This window comes from Scyliorhinus canicula, chromosome 1, assembly GCF_902713615.1.
Source record: "Scyliorhinus canicula chromosome 1, sScyCan1.1, whole genome shotgun sequence".
NCBI lineage: Eukaryota > Metazoa > Chordata > Chondrichthyes > Carcharhiniformes > Scyliorhinidae > Scyliorhinus > Scyliorhinus canicula.
In genome coordinates, this window is record NC_052146.1 from 44,545,751 (window position 1) to 44,572,246 (window position 26,496).

A 26,496-nucleotide genomic window follows, 5' to 3' on the forward strand; every position below is an offset into this window, starting at 1 on the left:
CTCACATCCTGAAATTCCTCACGGAATCAACAAGCCCGCCTCTTTATTTATCTTCCACACCGTAAGTGACTAATTATACAGCCTAATTTATTTTACACATTATTACTGCAGTCTGTTGGAATAAGCAGGTTGATTATAAATAACAATCCTGCGTGCAATATTTTATAGTTTACCTGATAATAAAAAGCAACTTATTTTCCAAATCACCATAAGCAATGCCAATGGCAATCCAGTAGTAACAAAGTAAATAAAACTGACTTGGTGTCTTGTTAGTTCCACTTCTCCCCTCCAGAAGGGAGTGAGGTCCTAATTGCAGCGTGACACCTGTGGGTCAGGCGAGTCCTGATTGGCCAATCCAAGAGCAACTGAGGTCCACCAGACAACTCGGTCAACTAACATGAGAGGAGTTGATGGAGACAAGAGAAAAATGAAAATAGACCTGCACAAATGGAACCTGAGATATTTTGGAGCTTCGTGGTAGTTTCAATCAGACCAGCAGTTTACACAGTGTTATGTGGAAGTGCTCCTCACCTGCCCTAGTCTTCATTGTGCGCATTTGATCCAGGTCTGGGGCAAGTCAAAGCTAAAGGGATCTGATCTCTTCTATTACTTGCAGATTACCTCATCAACAGGGCAGAAGCTGCCCTCGAATCAGTGAACTTGATGCAACAAGGGCACTCTGAGTATATGAAGAACATGGCAGGTATGGATACCTCAATCTCCGAAACACCACGTCCCATATTCTATAAGGCTACGTGTAATCATTTGACAAGTTAAGATTCCGCCTGCCAGGTTGCATTATGATTATTTTGAAGGCAAATAACTTCCTTGCTTTTCTCCACTTTTCCTTGGGTGCTGCTGTGCTGTACGCACCTGGCTGAGAGGGTGGACCACATGCCTACTCCCAATGGCCCATTCTGACGACTCCAACTTAAAACGAAGATCTACTACAGATGGTTTATTTAGAGCCCCTTCCCTAATTACGTCCTGCTGTGGTAAGATTCAGTGGATGCTCATCCTCCAGCTGTGCTTTGGCCATGTTGTCATGACGCGCACCTCCAGATTGTCAGACTATCCCACTATGACAGACATCACAGCCGAGCTGGATCCTCTCCAGTTCATCTACCTGTGCACTTTTCAGCATGGGTTACTGGACCAGGGAGCCTGGCTGTTTTGTCTCCTCCGTTGGTCTGTCGATCTTGGGAGATGTAATAACTGAGAATCCTATTTCAGCTCCTCACACAGAGAGTTAACCGGAAGCAGATATGTGGTTGAGGCTGGGCCCTCTCTGGTCTGCAGTCTCAGTCCATGCAGTGATTTACACACTTGGGAGCCCAGGTTTATTAAAACCAGCTATATTTTCACATAAGTCTAAAGGAAGTCTCACAAATACTTTCTGAATATAAATGAAAGGTTGATCTGAGGGTAAATTAGAAGCATGAAAGAAGTCCCTCGTTGTTAGTTTTGAACAAATATCATCTCTGAGCTGGATACAAGTGTCTGGTTCAAATCTGTAATTCTGTGTATAGCAATAAAAAGAACAATACATCACAGGAGCAGGCCCTTCGGCCCTCCAAGCCTGCGCCGATCACATGTCCTATCTAGACCAACCGCCTGTATCCTTCTATACCCAGTCTGTTCATGTGCTTATCCAGATAAGTCTTAAAGGTTGCGAACGTATCTGCCTCAACCACCTCACTTGGCAGTGCATTCCAGGCCACCATCACCCTCTGTGTAAAAAAAAACCTGCCCCGCACATCTCCCCTGAACTTTTCCTCCCTCACCTTGAACTTGTGCCCCCTTGTAACTGTCATTTCCGCCCTGGGAAAAAGCCTCTAACTTTTTACCCTATCTCTCCCCCTAATAATTTTATAAACTTCTATCAGGTCGCCCCTCAGCCTCCGTCCCTCGAGGGAGAACAATCCCAGTTTATTCATTCTCTCCTCATAGCTAATACTTCCATACCAGACAACATCTTGGTAAACCTTTTCTGTACTCTCTCCATACCCTCCACGTCCTTCTGGTAGCGGTGACCGGAATTGGACACAGTATTCCAAATGTGGACTAACTAACATAATTTTCAAGCTTTTATACTCTATACCCCGTCCTATGCAAGCATGCCATTTGCTTTCTTTACCACCATTTCCACCTGTGCTGCCACTTTTCAGGATCTGTGGACCTGCACGCCCAGATCTCTCGGTGTCTCGATGCTCCTGATGATTCTGCCATTTATTCTATAGCTCCCACCTGAATTGGATCTACCAAAATGCATCATCTCGCACTTGTGCAGGCTAAATCGCATCTGCCATTTCTCGGCCCAATTTTACAGCCTATCTATATCCTGTTGTATTCTCTTACAATCTTCATCACTATCCGCAACTCCTGCAATCTTAGTATCATCCGCAAACCTGCTAATCAGACCCGCTACGTTTTTTTTACAGTGAGAAACAAATCTGATTTGAGACACTCAAACTATAATGTTTCCTTCGACTTTCCACTTCTGTGACTGATTAAACCTCCTTCCTTTTTGTTCCAATAGATGCCAGTAGCCTCCTGCAAGCACTGACCAGGTTTGCACACCTGACTGCAGACGCCATAGTAAATGGCAGTGCCACATCACACCTGGCTCCGACTGATCACGCAGATAGTGAGTACTGAATGCATCAACTCCTGGAGTTTATGATTGCAATTGTAAGGAGGGGGTGCTGATTTTACTAACCACTTTCTCCCCTGCCAATGTTGTCTTTTGATCCACTTTAAGTCATGATGATGTCCGCTGAGTGGATCACAGGATAAATGAGGTGAGGAAAACCATGAAATGAACCAAGGTGAAACCGCAAATGGAGAAATCTAAAGGCAGATGAGAACAAAAGTAGAATACTGCAAATGCGGGAAATCTGAAATAAAAACAGAAAATGCTGGGAAAACTCAGCAGGACTGGCAGTATCCATGGAGGGAGGAACAAAGTTCACACTTTATCAGTTCTGGTCCAATGCCGTCGATCTGCAATGTTCGTGCAGTACTTTCCTGGGTGAGTGCGACTCCAAGATGCTTGTGATCACCTAGAACAAATCAGCCCCCTTGATTGGCACCATCTACCACCTTCAACATTCATTCCCTCCACCAGCCAAGCACAGTGGCAGCCGTGTGTACCATCTACAAGATGCACTGTAGCAGCTCATCAAGCCTCCTTCGACATCACCGTCCAAACCCACAACCTCTGACATCTGGGGCGGAATTCTCCGCCACCCGGGAATTGGCAGGGGCGGGAACCGCGCCGCACCGGTCAGCGGTCCCCCATGGCGATTCTCCGGCCCGCAATGGGCCGAAGTCCCGCCGCTGACGGGCCTTTCCCGCCGGCAGGAATCAAAGCACATCTGGTGCCGGTGGAATTGGCGGAGCGGGCGGGCGCCGGAGCCCTGGGGGGGGCGTGGGGCGATCTGGCCCCAGGGGGTGCCCCCATGTGGCCTGGCCCACGATCGGGGCACACCGATCGGCGGGCGGGCCTGTGCCGTGGGGGTACTCTTTTTCTTCCGCCTCTGCCACTGTCTCCACCATGGCGGAGGCGGAAAAGACCCCCTCCCCGCGCATGCGCCTGTATGACGTCAGCAGCCGCTGATGCTCCGGCGTATGCGCGGACTTACGCCGGCCGGTGAAGGCCTTTCGGCCCTGGCTGGTGGGGCGCCAAAGGCCGTTCGCGCCGGTTGGCGGAGCGGCAACCACTCTGGCACGGGCCTAGCCGCTAAATGTGAGGGCTTGGCCCCTAAAGGATCGGAGAATTCTGCACCTTTGGTGAGGCCCGACGCCAGAGTGGTTGACGCCACTCCAATACATCGGGACCCCCCGCCCAGCCGGGTAGGGGAGAATCCCGGCCCTTGAAGGGCAAGGGCAACAGACACATGGGAACATCACCACCTGCAAGTTCCCCGCCAAGCCACTGGCCATCCTGACTTGGAAATGTATCGCCGTTCTTTCACTGTTACTGGGTCAAAATCCTAGAACTCCCTCCCTCACAGCACAGTTGGTGTACCTACACCACATTGACTGCAGCGGTTCAACAAGGCGACAACACCACCTCTTTTATTTCCAAATATTTTTATTAGGGTTTTAACAATTCATCACACACTTTACACAACCAGTCAAGATCAAGACATGTATTTACAAAAATTTTACATCCATTGTAGTTTTAACTATTATACATCGGGTGTATCATCTCGACCTGCCATACAAGGCTTAAATGTTGGGGTCACAAGATGAACAAGACAGAAAGAAAAAGAGATGGCTTTCACAAAGAATTGTTGTTGACTGGCTGGGACAGGTCATGCCCCAGAGTGCTTCCCCTCGGCCTCCATGCAGCTGCTTGTTTGGGATCTCCTGGTGGTCAGCCGTCGCCGCTGCATGCCCTGCACCCCATCCTTGTTGCCTTCTGTCATTTACCTGTGCTGGGGGACTGCGTGTTTTTAAAAAAATAATTTTATGGGATGTGGCTATCTCTGGTTAGGCCAACATTTATTGCCCATCCCTTGTTGCCCTTCAGAAAGTGGTGGTGAGTTGCCTTTTTGAACCACTGCAGTCCATAAGATGTATGTACACCCACTGTGTTATTAGGGAAAGAGTTCCAGGATGTTGCCCCAATGACAGTGAAGGGTCATGAAACATTTCCAAGTCAGGGTGGTGAGTGACTTGGAGGGGAATCCCCAGGTGGTGGGGTTCCTAGGTATCTGCTGCTCTTGCCCTTCGAGATGGTAGTGGTGGTAGGTTTGGAAGGTGCTGTCTGGGGAACCTTGGTGAGTTGTTGCAGTGCATCTTGTAGATGGTACACATGGCTGCCACTGTTCGTCGATAGTGGAGGGTTTGAATGTTTGTGGAAGAAACATTCTTGAGTGTTGAGCTTCTTGAGGGTTGTTGAAGCTGCACTCATCCAGCAAGTGTAGAGTATTCCATTACACTCTTGACTTGTGCCTTGCAGATGGTTGTCAGGCTTTGGGGTCAGGAGGTGAGTTACTCGCCATAGGATTCCTAGCCTTTGACCTACCCTGGTAGCCACAATATTAATATGGCGAATCCTGTTCAGTTTCTGATCAATGGTAACCCCCAGGATTTTGATTGTGAGGGATTCAGCGATGGTAATGCCTTTGAATGTCAAGGGGCGGTGGTTAGATCCTCGCTTGTAGGAGTTGGTCATTGTTTGGCACTTGTGTGGCGTGAATGTAACTTGCCCCTTGTCAGCCTTATGATGGAAGGGAGGTCTTTGATGAAGCAGCTGAAGATGGTTGGGCCAAGGACACTATCCTGAGGATCTCCTGCTGTGATGTCCTGGAGCTGAGATAATTACCTCCAACCACCACAACCATCTTCCTTTGTGCCAGGTATGAATCCAACCAGCAGAGGGTTTTCCCCCTGATTACCATTGACTCCAATTTAGCTAGGGTTCCTTGATGCCATAATCTGTCAAATGCTGCGTTGAAGTCTAGGGCAGTCACTCTCACTCACCTCTGGCATTCAGCTCTTTTGTCCATGTTTGAACCAAGGCTGTAATGAGGTCAGGAGCTGAGTGACCCTGCCAGAACCCAATCTGAGCATCCGTGTGCAGGTTATTGCTGAGGAAATGCCGCTTGATAGCACTGTTGATGACTCCTTCCATCACTTTGCTGATGGAGAGTAGACTGATAGGGAGGTAATTGGCTAGGTTGGATTTTTCCTGTTTCTTGGACACACCTGGACAATTTTCCACATTGCTGAGTAGATGCCAGTGTTATAGCTGTACTGGAACAGCTTGGCTGGGGTGCGGCAGGTTTTGGAGCACGTCTTCAGTACTACTGCCAGGGCCCTTAGTTGTTGCAGCATCCAGTGCTTTAAGCCATTTCTTGATATCACGTGGAGTGAATCATATTGGCTGAAGATTAACATCTGTGATTCTGGGGACCACCGGAGGAGACCAAGATAGATCATCCACTCGGCACTTCTGGCTAAAGATTGTGCCTCAGTCTTGTCTTTTGCATATACATGCTGGGCTCCTCCATCATTGAGGATGGGAATATTTGTGGAGCCTCCTCCTCCAGTGAGTTGTCTAATTGTCCACCACCATTCACAGCTGGATGTGAAAGGACAACAGAGCTTAGATCTGATGCGTTCGTTCTGGAATTGCTTAGCTCTGTCTATTACTTGCTGCTTATGCTGTTTGGCACACAAGTAGTCTGTGTTGAATCTTCATCAGGTTGACACCTCATTCTTCGGTCTGCCTGATGTTGCTCCTGGCATGCTCTCCTGCTCTCTTCATTGAACCAGGGTTGATCCCCTGGTTTGATGGTAATGGTAGAGTGGGGGATATGCCGGGTCATGAGGTTACAGATTGTGGTTGAATACAGTTCTGCTGCTGCCAATGGCGCACAGCACCTCATGGTTGCCCAGTCTTGAGTTGCTAGACCTGTTCAAAGTCAATCCCATTTAGCACGATGGTAGTGCCACACAACACAATGGATGGTATCCTCAATGTGAAGATGGGACTTTGTCTTCACAAAGACTGCGGTGGTCACTTCTACCAATACTGTCATGGACAGATGCATCTGCAGCAGGCAGATTGGTGAGGATGAGGTCAAGTATGTTTTTCCCTCTTGGTTCCCTCACCTGCTGCAGTCCCAGTCTAGCAGCTATATCCTTTGCATCCGGCCAGCTCGGTCTGTGGTGGTACTACCGAACTATTCTTGGTGATAGACATTGAAGTCCCCACCCAACATATTCTTCAACCTTGCCACTCTCAGTGCTTCTTCCAAGTGGTGTTCAACATGGAGTACTGATTCATCAGCTGATGGTGGCCGGTACATGGTAATCAGCAGGAGGGCTCCTTGTCCGAAGGTTCGTTGTCCATGTTTGACCTGAAGGATGAGACTTCATGGGGTCCAGAGTCAATGTTGAGGACACCCAGGGCAGCTCCCTCCTGACTGTGTACCAATGTGATGCCACCACTGCTGGGTGTGTCCTGCCGCTGAGACAGGGCATACCCAGGAATGGTGATAGTGATGTCTGGGACATTCTGTGAGTATCTTTCTGCGAGTATGACTGTATCAGGCTGTTGCTTGACTAGTCTGTGAGACAGCTCTTGCAATTTTGGCACAAGCCCCCAGATGTTAGTAAGGAGGACTTTGCTGGGTCGGCAGGGCTGCGTTTACTGTTGTCATTTCCATTGCCTGGCTTGATTTTGGGCGGTCTGTCCGGTTTCATTACTTTTTTGTGTTTTCGTAGCGGTTGAATACAACTGAGTGGCTTGCTGAGTGGCCATTTCAGAGGGTATCTTAGAGTCAACCATATTGCTATGGGTCTGGAGTCACATATAGGCCAGAGCAGGTAAGGATGGCAGATTTCTTTACCTGAAGGACACCACTGAACCGGATGGGTTTTTACGACAATCAACAATGGTTTCATGGTCATCATTAGACTTTTAATTCCAGATATTTTTTATTGAGTTTAAATTACATCACCCACCATGGTGGGATTCAACCCGGGTCCCTGATCATTATCCTGGGTCTCTGGATTACTAGTCCAGCGACAATACTATTCCACCACCTCCCTGCTGAGTGCGCTGTTTCTTTTGTTGCCCTTCGAGGTTCTCCCCTTTCCTACTTGGTGCTTTTATCTTCCCCCCCACCCCCCTCCCCACAGTTTTGCTTGACACTAACTTTCAATCAGGTCAGATCAATATTACACCTGGGCTCCCCAGTGCCGAAGGTGTACTTGATGCCATCGCCACAGAAAAATGTTTCATAGTCACCAGAAACAGATTCATGTGGAAAAATGAAACCTGTTGAAAGCACCACAAAGTTAGTTTCTCAGGATGAATTAATACTCGTACTTTTGTTTAATCCTTTAGGACTGACTGATCACTGCAGGGAGTGTGGAGACAAGAGCCTGCACTATTTGAATGACCTGAAGGATAAGCAGTCAATTGGCCATGCAGACCCAGAAGCTGTGAGGAGAGCAATGCAGAAGATTCTTGACCTTGGACAGGTACTATCAATCTGGAATGTTCCACTAGGAAGGTGACATCCTCATGGGGCTATGAAAAGCCTGATAACATGGTAACCCAGAACCTCTAACGAATGTGCGACAAGGTTCTATGTGAAAAGCTAATACGATGGAGATTTAGGGTGCATTTCGGGGATATCAGATTGGCTGTAAGGTGATGATCCATCACACTGGGAAGTTGATAATTGTGTCTAGTGTGTTGTCATGTGTCAACAGTTGCTATGAGTTTCTAGGAAGTAAGATCAATCTCCAGGACGATGCTGTGCGCAATCCTGCAGAAAAAAGAATGGCGTTTTTTTGGCTGACAGTCAAACACCATCCAAATTAGGTATCGAGTTGTTTTGCTTTCCAATTACCATAGGAAGGCCGTGTGTCACAAGGGTGGATGTGTTGGCTGACTAATGGACCCTAGTAGCCACACTCTGGTGGCTGTTCGGGTACACTGAGGGAGAATTCAGAATGTCCAATTCACCTCATAAGCACGTCTTCTGGGACTGTGGGAGGAAACCTGGAGGAAACCCACGCAGACACGGGGAGAACATGCAGACTCCACACAGACAGTGACCCAAGCCGGGAATCGAACCTGAGATCCTGGTGCTGTGAAGCAAATGTGCTAACCACTGTGTTACCGTGCCGCCCAAAAAGGGGGTACTATATTTGATGACATCTTATGACATCTTATCAAATTGAATTCCATCTTTTTATTGTGAGTCTATTTATATTCCAACAATTATCTTCATTTTAGAGCATCTTTTTCATTCTTACCTTCATTGCCCATCCCTAATTGCCCCAGAGAAGGTCATGGCGAGCTTCCTTCTGAGACCACTGAAGTCCACATAGGTAGCACACCCACAGTGCTCTTAGCGAGGAAGTTATGGGATTTTGACCTAGTGACAGTTAAGGGACAGCGATATATTTCCAAGGTCAGGATGGTGAGTGACTTGGAGGGGAACGACCAAGTGGTGGGGTTCCCGGTATCTGCTGCCCTTGTCCTTCTAGATGGTAGTGGTTGTGGGGTTGGAAGGTGCTCTCTCAGGAGTTACTGCAGTGCATCTTGAGCATGGTACACCTGCAAAATTAAAGCTCATGGGATTGGGGGAAATGTATTGAGGTGGATAGAAAACTGGTTGGCAGAGAGGAAACAAAGAGTAGGAATTAATGGGTCCTTTACAAATTGGCAGGCAGTAACTTGGTGCTGGGATCCCAGCTATTCACAATATATATTAATGATTTGGATGAGAGAACAAAATGCAACATCTCAAAGTTTGCAGATGATACCAAGTTGGGTGGGAGGGTGAACTGTGACGAGGATGCAGGGATCCTACAGCAAGATCTGGACAGGTTGGGCGAGTGGGCAAATCAATGGCAGATGCAGTATAATTTGGATAGGTGTGAGGTTATTCACTTTGGAAGCAAAAACAGGAAGACAGATTACTACCTGAATGGTTGTAAATTGGGAGAGGGGAGTATGCAGCGGGACCTGGGTGTACTTGTGCACAAGTCGCTGAAGGTAAGCATGCAGGTGCAGCAGGCGACTAATGGTATTTTGACCTTCATTGTGAGAGGTTTTGAGTACAGAAGCAGGAGTGTGTTGCTGCAATTATACAGGACAGAACATTATCCTGGGTCTCTAGTCCAGTGACAATGTCACTACTCCACCACCCCCAGATAAGGAATCTTTGAATATAAAACTTTAAATAAAATGCTACATTTTTTAAGATGTCGGGTTTTAGTTCTGAATAATCATCAGTAGATATTTTTGTATTAAGAATTGATTATATTTCAGCACAACCTGTCAATGAGAGTTATTTGTTTAAATCTTTCACTCAGGAATTGAGACCTAAGAGCATCGATATCAGACAGGAGGAACTTGGGGATATGGTGGATAAAGAGATGGCACAAACATCTGCAGCTATTGAAGATGCGGTGAAGAGAATTGAGGTATGTTGGGATCAGCATCGAATGAAACCAGAGTCCTCTCTTAATGAAAGCGTTTTCAGGTCAATAACCTTTGATCAGAGGTATAATTTTTAACGGTTTTGAATAATTTTCCTAATTTCTTGCAAACTTGTAGTGCCCAATAATTCGCTTTTCGCTCAGTTCATGTCTTTAGATGTGTTTCTGGTCAACGTGCTGTAGATTGTTGCTTTTAGCTCACTGTGGTATGATCTCAGGCAGTGATCCCCCTGAATACTAGAAAACAATCATCATAATGTTATTATTGACAATGTATTTTTTGGCCAAACCTGATAAACCTATTATACTCATCAAATGCCATTGACTGAATTTGACTTTTTGTACTTAAATAGCCTTAATTGGCATGTTTTAGAAATTTATTAGAACGAATAGATTGTTGTGTTGATCATGGTGGTTTGGACGGTAGTTTGAGATACTGTGAGATGTGATGAGAGGTATTGTAGCGGACTGTAATGTCTATATTTTTGACTGGCTACTGTTTCTGAGGCATCGGTTAGAACTGGGCAACAATTTATTTATCCTACAGACATTTACAATGGTACAGGTGTTATTTCCAAGAGTTTTTTTTTTAAATAAAAAAAGTATTTATTCATCTGTTAGTTCAGTAAGCTTGAAAGCTCCAGGTGCAATGTGACTGAGACTCTGGGTGAACAGCTTTCTCACATGCAGTTAAGCCAAACTGTTTGCTTGCCGTAGCCAGTCAGATACTCACTCAAAAAATATATATAGCCAAATATGGGCGGTCAAATTCAAAATAATACCCTAAGTGGCGATTTATTTATTTCTTCAGTCAGGATATGGCCATAATCTGCTCCTGGACATAATTGCAAAGGACGTGTGAATTAGTTGATTTGACGGACCCAGGATGGAATAGTGCAAGGGGTTGGTACAACACCCACAGCACAATGTGAACAGTCCTGGGACTGCAGGAGGCTGTCCTCACCAGCATGATGCTGCACAGCGCCGGCCCTAGGGTTGCTGGCGCCCCGGGCAAGCTGAACTTCGGCGCCCTTGGGGGGGGGGGGGGGGCCGGAGGAGGCCGGGGGGGGGGTAGGGGGGGCAGGGCCCGGGGGGGGCGGGACCGAGGGGGGCGGGGCCGAGGCAGGGGGCCGAGGGGGGGGGGCCAAGGTGGGGGGGCCGCCCTGGCGGAGGGGGCCGCCCTGGGGGAGGGCGGCCACCGCGCATGCGCTGGTTGGCACCGGCCCAACTGCGCATGCGCGGGACCCGAGTCTCTGGCGCCCCCTAGCACATGGCGCCCCGGGCGACTGCCCGAGTTGCCGGTGCCTTGGGCCGGCCCTGATGCTGCAGCTCCTGTGATGGGCTTCCCCGGGTGTGATCCGATGGGCAGGGCAAAGCCAAGGAGTCTCCTCACTCAACACTTACCTGAAGCATCAGAACTTAAATACAGACTAGTTACCACACAACTTAAAAAAAACACACAACAGCTTCTGAAAATAAAGTGGGAGTTAACCAGTTCGATCGTCCCGACCCCCTCATTTCTTGGCAAAGGAGATTTTCATTGCATTCGACTGAGTGATCTTAAATCCTTGGAGAGCGTCGCGTGCTGCTCCGGCTTGGACCGCATTGTCAAATTCCACAAAGGCGATGTCATGGCGACCAGGTACCAGACGGACTTCCTTAAATCCAGGGAACTGATTGAAAAGCATGGACAGCATCAGCTCATTGGTCTCCTCGGGTAGGTTGGTTAAGAACAGGATGTGATTGGGTGGATTCTCAGGCACTGTCTGGGCAGGGGGGGCGGCATCTGGCCAGCCATCATCTGGCCAGGAGGAATGGAACCTGGTGGCATCTGGCCAGGTGCCATCCCAGGCGGGGGCATCATACCAGGCGGGGGCATGTAGTCAGGCTGTCCTGGCATTTGCATCATCCGCGGGGCTTGGTTCATCATGGGCATACCCGAGACAGGAAGGGGTACAGCATTGGATGTTGGGGGTGCTGAAGCCTTCTTGTTGCCAGAAGGCTCAGGCGCTTTCACCTTCCTCTTTTCCTTCTTATTTCCAAGATTTTTAACACACAATTCACATTCTAATCACAGTGTTTTCTGTGATTATTTCCGGTGTATTTCTGTGGCGGATTTTCTACAATCCCTTGGTGTCTGAATGCATCATATCCTGAAGCACCAGTTGGCAGGAGGTGTGTATCGTGGCATGAAATCTCACATGGTGAAGTTCCTCAACTGTGCTGTTATGGAGAGGGACAATAAATTGTAAAGGGTCGTGTCAGATATTGCTCTTGTGAACTACCTTCTGGGCTGTTTGTGAACAGCAGAGGGCAATGATGCATGGCTTTTGAGAGCTGAATACTTTGCATTGTGAACAAGCATTCACATAGATGTACTTTACAACAATGAATCACTGGATGGTGGTCAATAATGGTAACCTCTTTCTCTGTGACCCCCTCCCACCTCTCCGTTCACTGGCCTGAGAGTGTTTCTACTCTGTTTGTAGAGGTAGTAGGGAAGATGCTGGAATCTATCATCAAGGAAGAAATAGCAAGGAACCTGGATTGAAATTGTCCCATTGGACAGACGCAGCATGGGTTCATAAAGGGCAGATCGTGCCTAATTTTTTGAGGACATTACCAGTGTGGTAGATAACGGGGAACCAATGGATGTGGTATATCTGGATTTCCAGAAAGTCTTTGTCAAGGTGCCACACAAAAGGTTGCTGCATAAGATAAAGATGCATGCCATTAAGGGTAAAGTAGTAGCATGGATAGAGGATTGGTTAATTAATAGAAAGCAAAGAGTGGGAATTAATGGGTGTTTTTCTGGTCGGCAATCAGTAGCTAGTGGTGTCCCTCAGGGATCAGTGTTGGGCCCACAATTGTTCACAATTTACATAGATGATTTGGAGTTGGGGACCAAGGGCAATGTGTCCAAGTTTGAAGACAACATTAAGATGAGTGGTAAAGCAAAAAGTGCAGAGGATACTGGAAGTCTGCAGAGGGATTTGGATAGGTTAAGTGAATGGCTAGGGTCTGGCAGATGGAATACAATGTTGACAAATGTGAGGTAATTCCTTTTTGGTAGGAATAACAGCAAAAGGGATTATTATTTAAATGGTGAAATATTAAAACATGCTGCTGTGCAGAGAGACCTGGGTGTGTGATGGAACCATCAATTCACGAGACACGTGCTTTAAGATATGAACAGTGGTTTTAATCTACTTACTACAGAGCCAGCCTGTTACCCGTTGAACTCTCAATTAACTGGCTCTGGACACGGTTATTTAAACAGCAGTCTAGGGGGAGGAGTCTGCAGAGCACCGGGGTTGCAGCGTCTTGCGGTGGCTGGATGGGTGTTGTGTGCTGGGGTACAATGGCGGACTCCAGGGAGGGTTGTGTCCGAGCTTCATACTCTTCTGGTTCGACTGGGGGCTGGCCGGCGCGGGTGCACGGAACTGGTGGAGCGAGCTCGTGGGCTCGGGAGGGCGAGGGGGTGGCAGCATGGGGTGTAGGGTGAGGGGTCCTTCTGTGGGGGTAGAGGGGGCGCTGGATCTGGCGGGTGCCAGATCCCGGAGGGATACTGTGTCCTGACGGCCGTGAGGGAACTCGACGAAGGCGTACTGGATTACTGGGTTGGAGTGGAGCAGGCGCACCTTCTCAACAAGGAGGTCGGTTTTGTGTGCCCTGATGTGTTTCCTCAGAAGTACGGGGCCCGGTGTCCTCAGCCATGCCGGAAGTGAGACCCCCGTGGTGGTGCCCCTGGAAAAAATGAAGAGCCTCTCGTGAGGGGTCTGATTGGTCGCTGTACATAAGAGGGACCTAATAGCGTGGAGCACATCTGGGAGGACTTCCTGCCACTAGGAGACTTGGAGCTTTCTAGACCGGAGGGTCAGTAGGACGGTCTTCCAGACCGTCGCGTTCTCCCGCTCCACCTGCCCGTTCCCCCTGGGGTTGTAGCTGGTAGTCCTGCTCGAAGCAATGTCCTTGTCGAGCAGGTACTGACGCAGCTCGTCGCTCATGAAGGACGAACCCCGGTCGCTGTGTACGTAGCTGGGGAAACCAAACAGGGTGAAGATACTATGCAGGGCCCTAATGACTGTGTGGGAGGTCATGTCGGGGCACGGGATAGCAAATGGGAAACGAGAGAACTCATCTACGATGTTTAGAAAGTAAACGTTCTTGTCAGTTGAGGGGAGTGGCCCTTTGAAATCAATCGCGAGGCGTTAAAAGGGCCTAGAAGCCTTGACCAGGTGGGCCCTGTCTGGTCTATAGAAGTGCGGTTTGCACTCCGCACAGATCGGGCAGTCCCTGGTGACCGCTTTTACCTCCTCTTTGGAGAAAGGCAGGTTTCGGGCTCTGATGTAGTGGGCGAGCCGGGTGACCCCCGGGTGGCAGAGGTCGTTGTGGATGACTTTCAGTCTGTCAATCTGCGCTCTGGCGCATGTCCCGCGGGATAGGGCATCCGGAGGCTCGTTGAGCTTCCCGGATCGATACTTAATATCATAGCTATAGGTGGAGAGTTCGATCCTCCACCGAAGAATTTTATCATTTTTTATTTTGCCCCTTTGCGAGTTATCAAACATAAAGGCGACCGATCTTTGATCGGTGATGAGGGTGAACCTCCTACCTGCAAGGTAGTGCCTCCAGTAACGAATAGCCTCCACAATGGCTTGTGCTTCTTTCTCGACTGAGGAGTGTCGGAGTTCTGAAGCGGAGAGGGTATGGGAGAAAAATGTGACTGGTCTCCCTGCCTGATTTAGTGTGGCTGCTAGAGCTACCTCTGAGGCATCGCTCTCAACCTGGAATGGAGTGGATTCATCCACCGCCCGCATGACCGCTTTGGCGATGTCCTCCTTGATGCAGCTGAAGGCCTGACGGGCCTCAGCTGACAGGGGAAATCGTGTGGCCTTAAAGAGTGGGCGGGCTTTGTCCGCATATTGAGGGACCCACTGGGCGTAGTAGGAAAAGAAACCCAAGCACCGTTTGAGGGCCTTGGGGCAATGGGGGAGGGGGGAGTTCTAAGAGAGGGCGCATACGGTCCGGGTCTGGGCCCAGGACTCCGTTCTCCAAGATGTAGCCAAGGATGGCCAGTCTGTTTGTGCGGAAAACGCATTTCTCTTTGTTGTAGGTGATGTTTAATTACTGTGCCGTCTGGAGAAAACGGTGGAGGTTGGCGTCGTGGTCCTCTGGTCATAGCCGCAGATGGTAACATTGTCCAGATACGGAAACGTGGCCCGCAGCCCGTACTGGTCTACCATTCGGTTCATTGCTCGTTGGAACACCGAGACCCCATTAGTGACGCCGAAGGGGACCCGGAGGAAATGGAAGAGGCGGCCATCGGCCTCGAATGCCGTGTAGTGGTGGTCCTCCGGGTGGATTGGGAGCTGGTGGTATGCAGACTTCAGATCCACCGTGGAAAAGAGCCAATACTGGGCGATCTGATTTACCATCAGATGCAATCCTGGGGAGGGGATACGCGTCGAGGAGCGTAAATCTATTTATGGTCTGACTATAGTCGACAACCATGTGGAATTTTTCCCTGGTCTTAACGACCACCACCTGAGCTCTCCAGGGACTGTTGCTGGCCTCTATAATCCCCTCACTGAGAAGCCTTCGGACCTCTGATCTGATAAATACCCTATCCTGCAGGCTGTACCGCCTGCTCCGAGTGGCTACGGGTTTATAGTCCTTTGTGAGATTGGCGAAGAGAGGAGGGGGGGAGATTCGCAGTGTAGCGAGGCTGCAGATAGTGAGTGGGGGCAGGGGCCGCCGAAGCTGAGGGTGAGGCTCTTAAGGTTACACTGAAAATCTAGGCCTAATAAGAGTGGCGCGCAGAGGTCGGGCAAAAGTAGAGTTGAAATTTTGAGTAGCTAGCGCCTCGGATTGTCAGTGTCGCGGCGGTGCGCCCCTGGATCTGTACAGAATGGGAGCCTGAAGCGAGCGAGATAGTTTGCCGCACGGGGAAAACGAGGATCGAACAGCGTCTTACCAGGTCTGGGTGTATGAAGCTCTCAGTGCTCCCGGAGTCAAAAAGGCATGGCATGTTGTACCCGTTGATTTGGACCTCTGCCATCGAATTTCGCAGATGCTTCGGGCGTGATTGATCCAGGGTGGCTGCACCGAGTTCCGGGCCACGTGACGAGCGCCCGGGGAGGTCGTACTCTTCCGATGAGTTGTCCGAGCGTGGAGATGCAGGTCGGGCCCGTGGATCGCACGTGGCGGGCGGCAAGGAAGATGGCGTCCAAGATGGCGGCCCCCATGAGTCGCACGTGGCAGGAGGGGGCGGGGTCGGAGGATAGGCCGCAGTGTTTCGGACCCCGCGGGCCTGCGGGTATGGGGAGCGATTACTTCGTGCCACTGGGGGGTTGGAAGCTGGGGCCCTTTTTGCGAGGCACACTCTCGCGTAGTGGCCTTTCCGCCCGCAGCTGCTGCAGGTCGCGTTGCGGACCGGGCAGTGCTGCCGCGGGTACTGATTCTGGCCGCAGAAATGGCAGGCTGGAGCAGCCTGGTGTCTGGGCGGCCGCGTGGCACAGGCCTGGGGGAGTCGCTGGTCAGTGGCCCATGATTGGGTCGCGGGGAACGAGGTGAGGCTGCGGAAGGAGACCTCCATCGTGGTAGCAATTTCCGCAGTCGTTTCTAAGTATTGAGCCCCCTTTTCCAGCAGTCGTTGCCGCACATAATTAGACCTGAGGCCCGCTACAAAAACATCGTGTACAGCAAGTTCTCTATGTTCAGCCACGGTAACCGCTTGATAGTTACAGTTATTGGATAGATTATTGAGCTCTCTTAAAAATTCGGCGAGTGATTCTGTAGGTTGCTGGCAGCGACTCGTGAACACATGGCGTGCGTAAACTTCGTTAATGGGCCTTACATACATCTTATCGAGTATCGCTAGCGCTGCAGTATATGAACCGGCCGAGTAGTTGCGTAGAGATTCTGTGGCTGAACCTCGCGTGCAGTAGACTGTTGTTCCTCTGTTGTTTTGGCTGTGCTCGCTTCTGCCAGGTAGGCCTTAAAGCACCGCAGCCAGTGGGAGAAGATTTCTTTTGCCTCTGCATCCTGTGGGTCGAGTTCCAGGCGTCCAGGCTTGAGGGCTGATTCCATGATCGATCCTGATTGTTCTTAAGTAGATTAAATTGATGGAACCATCAATTCACGAGACACGTGCTTTAAGATATGAACAGTGGTTTTAATCTACTTACTACAGAGCCAGCCTGTTGCCCGTTGAACTCTCGATGAACTGCAGGCTGGCTCTGGACACGGTTATTTAAACAGCAGTCTAGGGGGAGGAGTCATGGGCGGAGCCAAAGGTGGAGCCCTGTACAAACTCCTGAGCATTCCCAGAGCTACTCCCCCTAGTGGTCGGATAGCGCTACTGAGCTTACAATGGTTTTGGTAAATACAGTGTGAATTACTAAGTTACATTCACCACAGTGCATGAGTCACAAAAAGTTGGTTTACAGGTGATTAAGAAGGCAAATGGAATTTTGTACTTCATTGCTAGAGGGAGGTTATGCTGAAATTGTATAAGGTGTTAGTGAGGCCACACCTGGAGTATTGTGTTCAGTTTTGGTCTCCTTCCCTGAGGAAGGACGTACTGGCACTGGAGGGTGTGCAGAGGAGATTCACTAGGTTAATCCCAGAGCTGAAGGGGTTGGATTACGAGGAGAGGTTGACTAGGCTGGGACTGTACTCGTTGGAATTTTGAAGGATGAGGGGGGATCTTATAGAAACATATAAAATTATGAAGGGAATAGATAGGATAGATGCGGGCAGGTTGTTTCCACTGGTGGGTGAAAGCAGAACGAGGGGGCATAGCCTCAAAATAAGGGGAAGTAGATTTAGGACTGAGTTTAGGAGGAACTTCTTCACCCAAAGGGTTGTGAATCTATGGAATACCTTGTCCAGTGAAGCAGTTGAGGCTCCTTCATTACATGTTTTTAAGGTAAAGATAGATAGTTTTTTGAAGAATAAAGGGATTAAGGGTTATGGTGTTCTGGCCGGAAAGTGGAGCTGAGTCCACAAAAGATCAGCCATGATCTCATTGAATGGCGGAGCAGGCTCGAGGGGCCAGCTGGCCTACTCCTAGTTCTTCTTTTCTTATGTTCTGTTTGTATCTTTGACCATACTCAGAATTGAGAGCAATTATAAATATTTGAGGTTTTCCACCTTTTCTATCTTTACCTTGAATATATTCTTAACAATCTGTATTGCTTTCCTAAAGCTATATTAGAAATATTCCATGATCCTGCCCTTTAATTTTGCAATATTCTTCTCGCTTGGAGAGCAGGTGCAGACATGATGGGCCGAATGGCCTAAATTCTGTGATTGTTTCAGAGTCATGTGAAATCATTAACAGACATCCTTTTTTAAAATATATATTTTATTCCAAACATATACAATATCAACAAACTTACAGTCCAACAAAGCATAGTAGTTAACAGATTGTACAGTTTTCCCCTTTTAATCCCTCCACTCCAACGCCATCCTCCCCCCCCCCCCCCCCCCCCCCCCCCCGCCCTCCTCAAGGTGACGAAAAGGCCTTTTCTGACCCCCTCAGAGCGAACCTGTTCTTCTCCAGCCGGAGAAAGTCATACCAATCCCCCAACCAGGCCTGCACCCCTGGCGGCGTATCCGACCTCCAATTCAGCGGGATCCTTCACCAGGCAATCAGAGAGGTGAAGGCCACAACATTAGCACCCTTCCCCTCCAGCAGCCTGGCATCTCTGAAACCCCAAAGATCGCCACCATAGGACCCGGACTGGCCTTGACCTGCACTATCCTAGATAATGTCCCGAACACTGCCTCCCAAAAACTCTCCAGCTTCTTGTAGCCCCAAAACATGTCAGCATGATTCACCTGCCCCGGCCCACACTTCTCACACCCATCAGTTACCCCCTGGAAGAACTCACTCATCCTTGCCTGAGTCATGTGTACCCTGTGCACCACCTTGAACTAACTCAAGCTCATCCTCACGCAGGAGGAGGTAGAGTTCACCTGCCGCATTGCTTCTCACCAGAGTCCCCAACCTATTTCCCTCCCCAACTCCTCCCACTTACGCCATTAACTGACATCCTTGATGATTTAAAACATGCAGAGAATGGTCCGAACACACCTAGCATTAGCAAATCTTGCAGTTCAGATTGTTCTCTGGGGAGAAGAGCTGCCCCATATATTCTGCAACTGGCTGAAGGCCTTTCCGGTTCTTACTTTGTCATTTAATCTGCAGGAAATGATGAAACAGGCCAGGCAAGGAAGCTCTGGAATTAAACTCGAAGTCAATGAAAGGTTAGTTAGAAATTCACCACTCAATTAAAACAAACGTAATCTGATTTTAAAGTTTTGCTTATGTGCGTTGAAGCTATTGAATCCTCCTTTCTCTCTGTCGTTTGCAGAATCTTAAACTCTTGCACAGATCTGATGAAGGTAAGACATAGGAAATGAGGAATATAACCCGTCTCCGTTACCAGGCAATGGAAATGTTGGAACTCATAATCAATGTTTTTTGCTTTTATTTTATTTTTATATAATGTTTACTTCATGTAAAAGGGAGTTCAGTGCATTTCATTGTTGAGCAATGTTGAAATAACACAACGGTCTGAAGATGAGTAGTTTTGCATTAACGATGGTTGTCTTGAACAAGCGTTCTGATGAAGAAGAGACAAAGAAGTTTTGATAAGATTAGTGCCTCCTGTGGATGTGCTTCCAGAATTCTAGCTTGGCTCAGTCACAAAAGTCTAATACCACATCCCAAACTTAATATTGCATTCTCTCACACTTCAGGCAATAAGACAACTGGTGGTGGCGTCAACAAGTTTGCAGAAGGAGATTGTGGAAAGTGGACGGGTAAGGATAGATCTGTGTCCAAATTAGACTTCTGACTCATGATGTCTCTAATGATCCCACTAACAACAAACTCCAACACCCCGCCCTAATGCTCAAATGGACACGACTCATTAGAGGCGTTGATCCATTAGGTTGAAGATCACTCAGAATGAGGGGAAAAGGAAATGTAACGACATTCATTGTGGTAAATTAATACCAACCCCATGCAGATTATATTTATCATAGAATCATAGAATTTACAGTACAGAAGGAGGCCTTTCGACCCATCGAGTCTGCACCGACCCTTGGAAAGAGCACCCTAAGCCCACACCCCCACCCTATCCTCGTAATCCCACCTAACCTTTTTGGACACTAAGGGCAATTTATCATGGCCAACCCACCTACCCAGCACATCTTTGGACTGTGGGAGGAAACCGGAGCACCCGGAGGAAACCCACGCAGACACAGGGGGAAAGTGCAAACTTCACACAGACAATGACCCAAGCCAGGAATTGAACCTGGGACGCTGGAGCTGTCCCAGGAGCTGGAGCCCCCCACCCCCCTTCATGTATGTCCTTTCATAGAATCCCTACAGTGCAGGAGGCCATTTAGCTGCACTAACTCTCTGAAAGAGCACCCAAACTAGGTCCACTCCCCTGTCCACCCCACCTTATCCCCGTAACCCTGTCTTTTTTTAAGCATCACCTTTTGCACTCTGCCCATAAATAGGTGCACCAAAGTGGAACTTTTTTTGAGGCACGCAGAAAGTTCTTTCAGCCCACCTTGTACAGGGCCAAATCCCTGTCAAATGCTCAGATTCAATCTCTGGAGTTCAACAGTCTGACAGGGAATATGAAAAAGGACAGGAATTAGACCAAGCATTTGAACAAACTGGCCCCACCCAACTTGCACCAACCACCCATCCTGGACTCAGTCACTCAATCTCCAGATAGGGATTGTTAAAAATTGCAACACAAGAAGAGGTCAAATAAGAAAAAGTTCTGTGAGCTTCCTCTCTCAGCCTGGCCATTTCAAATAGTGCTATAAAGCAGGGGGTCCTTTTGACGCACATGGAAAATATTGAATTCAGTTAGTGAAGTAATATTTGCATTTACAGGGGGCAGCAACACCGAAGGAATTCTATGCAAAGAATTCTCGTTGGACGGAAGGACTGATCTCAGCCTCCAAAGCTGTGGGATGGGGTGCAACCCAGCTGGTGTAAGTTACTATTCCATTACTCACTGGGGAAGTCACTCTCACTTTCTTCTTTAATCCTGATGAGAGGTTTATCACTGTGGCATTACTACAATGGGCAGGGCACTTTGCACTTGCGTGGAGAAGATATCCGTATCCAACAATCGTGCAATGAGTGTGTATCCTCAAATCAGTCAGTCAAATCTGCCCGGTATGGCAGAGCAACATACAAGTGCCAGCACAGCATGGAGTGAGAGGAAGATGGGCCGAGCTTTTTATGTTTCAGACTAGCGTGGGAGGAATGGAAACTTTTTCCAATTCACCAACTCGGGCAGGTTCCTTCTTAGAAGCCATTTTTCTATTGTTAGGATTCAGTTGGAACATTCTGTACATTTCTGAGCTTGTATCCTCGTGCCCAGCGTGCCCCTGGTTACATTACACACAATGACAACACAAAGAGGCTGTAATTAGTCCATGCTGGTGTCTACCCTGCACGCTAACTGTAATCCTGATCCTATTACTTGGCTTGTTCCCACATCCCATTGTTCCTTTTTCCTACAAACCAGCCGTCTCTCATCTATTCTTTATATGTTGACCTGGTTTCTGCTTCAATTATCAACTCTGGAATTGTTTCCCACACCTTCAAACCTCCTTATGCAAACAAGGTGAGTATGGGCGGGGCTGGTCAAACTTGGTTCTCTGTTAATATTGATTCTATCACTTTGAAAAATGGTGTGGTGCAAGGACAGTATGTATTTGAGGCGGCACGTGATGCAGTGGTTAGAACTGCGACCTCACAGTTCCAGGGACCTGGGATCAATTCCGGCTTGGGTGACTGTCTGTGTGGAGTTTGCACATTCTCCCCATGCCTGCGTAGGTTCTCTCCGGGTGCTCCAGTTTCCTGCCACAGTCTAAAGATGTGCCGGTTAGGTGCAGGTTAGATAGATTGTCCAAAATGTTAGGTGCGGTTATGGGGAAAGGGTGGCGGCATTGGCTTAGGTAGGGGGCTCTTTCGGAGGGTGAGCCCAGACTTGATGGGATGAAGCCTCCTTCTGCACTGTAGTGATTCTATGATTCTTCTATGATATACTGTGAATTTCCTTAATTGGTTTTACTGTGAACTAACAAGATGGATGCTTCAATGTTTTGATCATCAGTCCTTTTACTTAGGTCCATAGAATCCTAAAGGAGGCCATTCAGCCCATCGAGTTTGCACCAGCCCTCCGAAAGAGCACGCTACCTCAGTCCACTCCCCCGCCCGATTTCCATACCCCCACACTGATTATGGCCAATCCACCTACCTGCACCTCTTTGGACTGGAGCAGGAAACTGGAGCACCTGGAGGAAACCGGAAACATTGGGAGAATGTGCAAACTCCACACAGACTATCACCCAAGGCCGGAATCAAACCCAGATCCCTAACACTGTGAGGCAGCAGTGCTAACCACTCTGCCTGCATGGTGAATGCATTCCTCCTGATGCACTAGTTTAAATAAAAGTTTTAATTCTGAAAGGACAACTATAGCCTTGCTTAAATTTCTTATGATGTAAATTTAGGTGTCAGCCATGGGTCTGTTGGTAGCTGATTCAGAAGGTCTTGGGTTCATGTCCCATTCCAGGACTTAAGAACAAATTTCAAAGCTAACACTCCAATGCAGTACTGAGAGAGTGCTGCACTGTCGGAGGTGCTGGGTGGGATTCTCCGTTTCTGAGACTAAGTGTTGGCGCCAACGCGGAATTCATGGACTTCCCGTCCAATCGCCTTTTCTGATTTTGGCGTCGGCCAATGGAGAATCCCGCCTGCTATCTTTCAAATGATCTCCGAACCAAAGTTATTATCACATTGCTGTTTGTAAGCTTTCTGTGCACAAATTGGTTGGCCTCAACCTACATTACAATAATGACTGCCACTTCAAGAATAGTTGATTGACCGTTAAGTGCTTTGGGGTGCCTGGCAGTGGTGAAAAGGACGATATGAATACATTTTTTTTAAAAAACCTCTTGTTACAAAGAAGTTTAAAGATCACTTTTATGGGTTGTCTGGATTTTACCAATTAATGTAGACATAATTAAAGGCTTAATTATTTCTAGTTTGTCATCAGCATTGGTCAGAGTGAATAAAGATTCCTGTTCACAGCACTGATATGCAAAGGTTTGCAACATATTTACAACTGAGTAACATCCACAATATCATATAGATGCTAAGAATGGCTGTGTCTACACAGGTTTTATATTGCTAATGTTCATAAACACTTTCTGCATTAAAATAATGAACTGCTGGATCTTGTCTCACGGAATATCTTTAGCAGCACAAAATGGAAGTAATTGCACCTTTCCACTCTTGCACCTGCCTTTCTCTGCGCTTTTCTTATCCAAGTGACAGCTAATGCTGTTCAGTAAGTGTCCACTGGGTGCCAGGTGAGAGCAAATTCTGTTTAATTTCCACTTCCTTTCAGATTATTTTCATTGACGCGAACTCACTGAACTCCCCTGCCCCAGGCTCCAGACCTGTGGAAACACAGGTGTCTGTCAATATTCTCTTGCAAAGGACGATGGGCTTGGAGCTCTAGCGTGAAGAGATCATGTTCATTCTGCTTCAGGTGACTCTTCACAACCTCTCTTCCCCCAAGAACCATGAAAGGTTTCTGATAATTATGAACTGGAACATTGCCAGAATCCTGAGCACTGAACTTAAATGCACACTCAGTGTTTCACTAGGTGGTCTTGTTTTTGAGTGAGCTGACCAGAAATGCTTAAAATCTAAACCAGACACTTGAGTTCATTCAACAAAAAAATAACTAAGAGGTCTGCTGCTCCATTCAGCATATCCCGCAGTCACGATGTTTTATCTGTCACAGTACATCAGGCCACCACCTGGGATAATAACTACAGAGTGTAAAGAAAGTCAAAGCCCATGCCATTTAGGAAAGGGTGGGGGAGCACTGGGAAATTCCATAATGTTATCAGATAATCACCACCGCTTGAATGAGGTGAGATTTCTGTGAATGAATGCTCACTGCGAAGTCAGGAGACCTGGACCACCAGCTGACTGTTCTGCAGGAAGAGAACCACCATGTAAATTCAGAACTAGTTCTTCCTGGTTCTCTCTAACCTGCTCCATTTCAATATTTGGTCAACATACACACCCAACCTAGGGCCTTGATTTGCAAAAGCTTGGCCCCAAGTCCACACTTCTCGAATGTGTACAGACTCAGCCAGTCGAGCCTACCTGGGTATCGATGATGTGTTAATCTGGAAATGAATCAAGCGGCCCTCCTCTGGACTTCAGTTACCCCCCCCCCCCCCCCCCCCCCCCCCCGCTACCACAGGCACAGTATTCTGACTCGTGGTCCTGTACAAGGACAGAATGATGCACTCCATTTCATATTGAACCGAGTACACTACATTTTAGCTATAGCTCAAAAACATCAGTTCAGGACCCTTAGAGAATGATGCAGCGAAAACTCTTTCTTTCACCACTGGTATTATTACTTTTGAATGTAAGCCTATGTTACTTTTAGCCTGGTTTGTTGCTGTGCTTTAAAATGGCGAGACATTTCTTACAAAAGTTACTAAAGTTTTCATTGAATTTGCAGCGCAGTAAAACAATGACTAAGGGTAAATGTCTCTATTACTGGCACTATTAGACACCGGCAAGCACCAGTGGGTGTGGAGGACACACCCAAGAAGGGAGGATGAAGTGTCAAGTCACGTTGGTCTTTCTTTCTGGTTCCAGAGATTCGGCCGATAAAGTTGTCCTGAAGACTGGGAAATATGAAGAATTGATTGTCTGTTCGCATGAGGTCGCAGCCAGCACAGCACAGCTTGTCGCTGCATCAAAGGTGAGAGGATAAGGAAAATCACCGTATATTTACCGGGCTTTTCACCGTAACTTCATACTTGTGACAATAAAAGGTTATTATTAGTACTACTTAGCTTTACTTACCCAGAATCCTGAAAAGCTTTTCTTTTGCTGTCGCCCAATCTCCGCGCTTTACTTTTTGCTGTCTTTACCCAGCTTGCTGTCCGTCCTCTTTATGGTCCAGTGAAGGCGACTGGCGCATCTAACTTTATACGAGGCACTCGATGGACATGCAAGTTACCTACTCTCGAATAATGAGCATGTTGCCTTGATTTTAGGTGAAAGCAGCCAGGAGCAGCAGAAACCTGTCCAGATTGCAGCAGGCCTCCAGGCATGTAAATGAAATGACGGCTAACGTAGTGGCTTCAACAAAATCGGGACAGGAACAAATTGAAGATAAAGGTACAGTATAGAGATCACATTAGACTTGCTGCTTCACAAGGTTTCGGTGAATTTGACACTTCTGTACATCTGGGTTCAGGTACTGATGTCCCTCTCTGTCTATCTTCCTTAGATACAATGGATTTTTCGGGAATGTCAAGGATTAAACTTAAAAAAGAGGAGATCGAAACGCAGGTAATTTTTAATTGGTTTTGGCATTGCGCTAGCTGTGGATTATCAGAATCATAGAATCGCTGCAGTCCAGAAGGAGGCTATTCGGCCTGTCGAATCAGCACTGACCCTCTTAAAGACCACCCTACAGAGGCAGTCCCCCGCCCTATCCCCGTAACTCCACCTAGCCTTTTGTAAGGGCTCTGTGAAATGCTGCACTCAGGGACGACAACGCAAATACAAGTTGAAATGCTTCACTCCTGAAAAGACTATTTTTTCAAACTAACTTCTGTCATTTCGAATTTGCATTTTTTTCCTCCATTGAGCAAACTCTCTGGGCAGGATACTAACTCCGCAGCAGGGAGAGTGGGGAAGCTGCTGTGCGTTGGGGAACTTGGAAGAATGGGTTTACTGCAGGTCTTACCAAATTTATCAGGAGGACTGGATTAGGATTTTTCTTTTTAGAACCCCATTTTTCATTTGTAGCCGGCCAGATTGATGGATTGACAGGTTGTTGGATGGGTAGCCCTTCTCCATCAGACTTAAGACGGGACACAAAGAAGAGGGAGAGAGGAAAGGGATATGGTGAAGGGGTGGGGATGGTGTTCAAGGTGATTGGTGACCAGAGGGAAGATTGTGGTGCAGGACAATGAGGGGAGGTTTGAGGCCAGAAGACAAATCGGAAGCCAAGTGTTGGAGAGATCAGAGACCCCAGGATTGGAAAGTTTGAAGGGGGGGGGGGGGGGGGGGGGGAGAGCTCAGAAGCGACGGGGTGGAGATTGAAAGGGTCGGGCGGTGCCCAGCGAGTGAGGGATTGGTGAAGCAGGTAAACTGGATCCAACAGGATACGTGGAAAGGCATTAACCTCCTGAATTCAATAGTCCTCGCTTTCCTTTAGCTGCTGGATTTCCAGAGGCTCGGGCAAATTGGCACACCTAGATTAAATGTAAAATGGTGGCTGAATATGAGGCTGGTATCCACATTCTAATGAAATGGTCTGCCAGCCACCTGGGAGTGGGGTGATTGCCCAACTCACTGTATCCCCTTCCTTAAAACTAAAAGTAAGCTGGAGTAAGGATTGGGGTAGCCACTAGCAG

The 26,496-nt window shown here is 48.0% G+C and overlaps 1 protein-coding gene across 1 annotated transcript in view; it reads left to right on the plus strand.

Annotated features, from left to right (window-relative positions):
- Positions 1-26,496, plus strand: part of LOC119962198 (huntingtin-interacting protein 1-related protein-like) — a 188,486-nt gene that overhangs the window by 154,175 nt on the left and 7,815 nt on the right. The window contains exons 20-30 of the mRNA XM_038790161.1: positions 617-703; positions 2,540-2,647; positions 7,868-8,004; positions 9,853-9,963; positions 19,196-19,254; positions 19,362-19,392; positions 19,750-19,812; positions 20,909-21,009; positions 24,722-24,827; positions 25,126-25,249; positions 25,362-25,423. Of these exons, the coding sequence (XP_038646089.1) occupies positions 617-703; positions 2,540-2,647; positions 7,868-8,004; positions 9,853-9,963; positions 19,196-19,254; positions 19,362-19,392; positions 19,750-19,812; positions 20,909-21,009; positions 24,722-24,827; positions 25,126-25,249; positions 25,362-25,423 (989 nt within the window). The remainder of the gene's footprint in view (positions 1-616; positions 704-2,539; positions 2,648-7,867; positions 8,005-9,852; positions 9,964-19,195; positions 19,255-19,361; positions 19,393-19,749; positions 19,813-20,908; positions 21,010-24,721; positions 24,828-25,125; positions 25,250-25,361; positions 25,424-26,496) is intronic.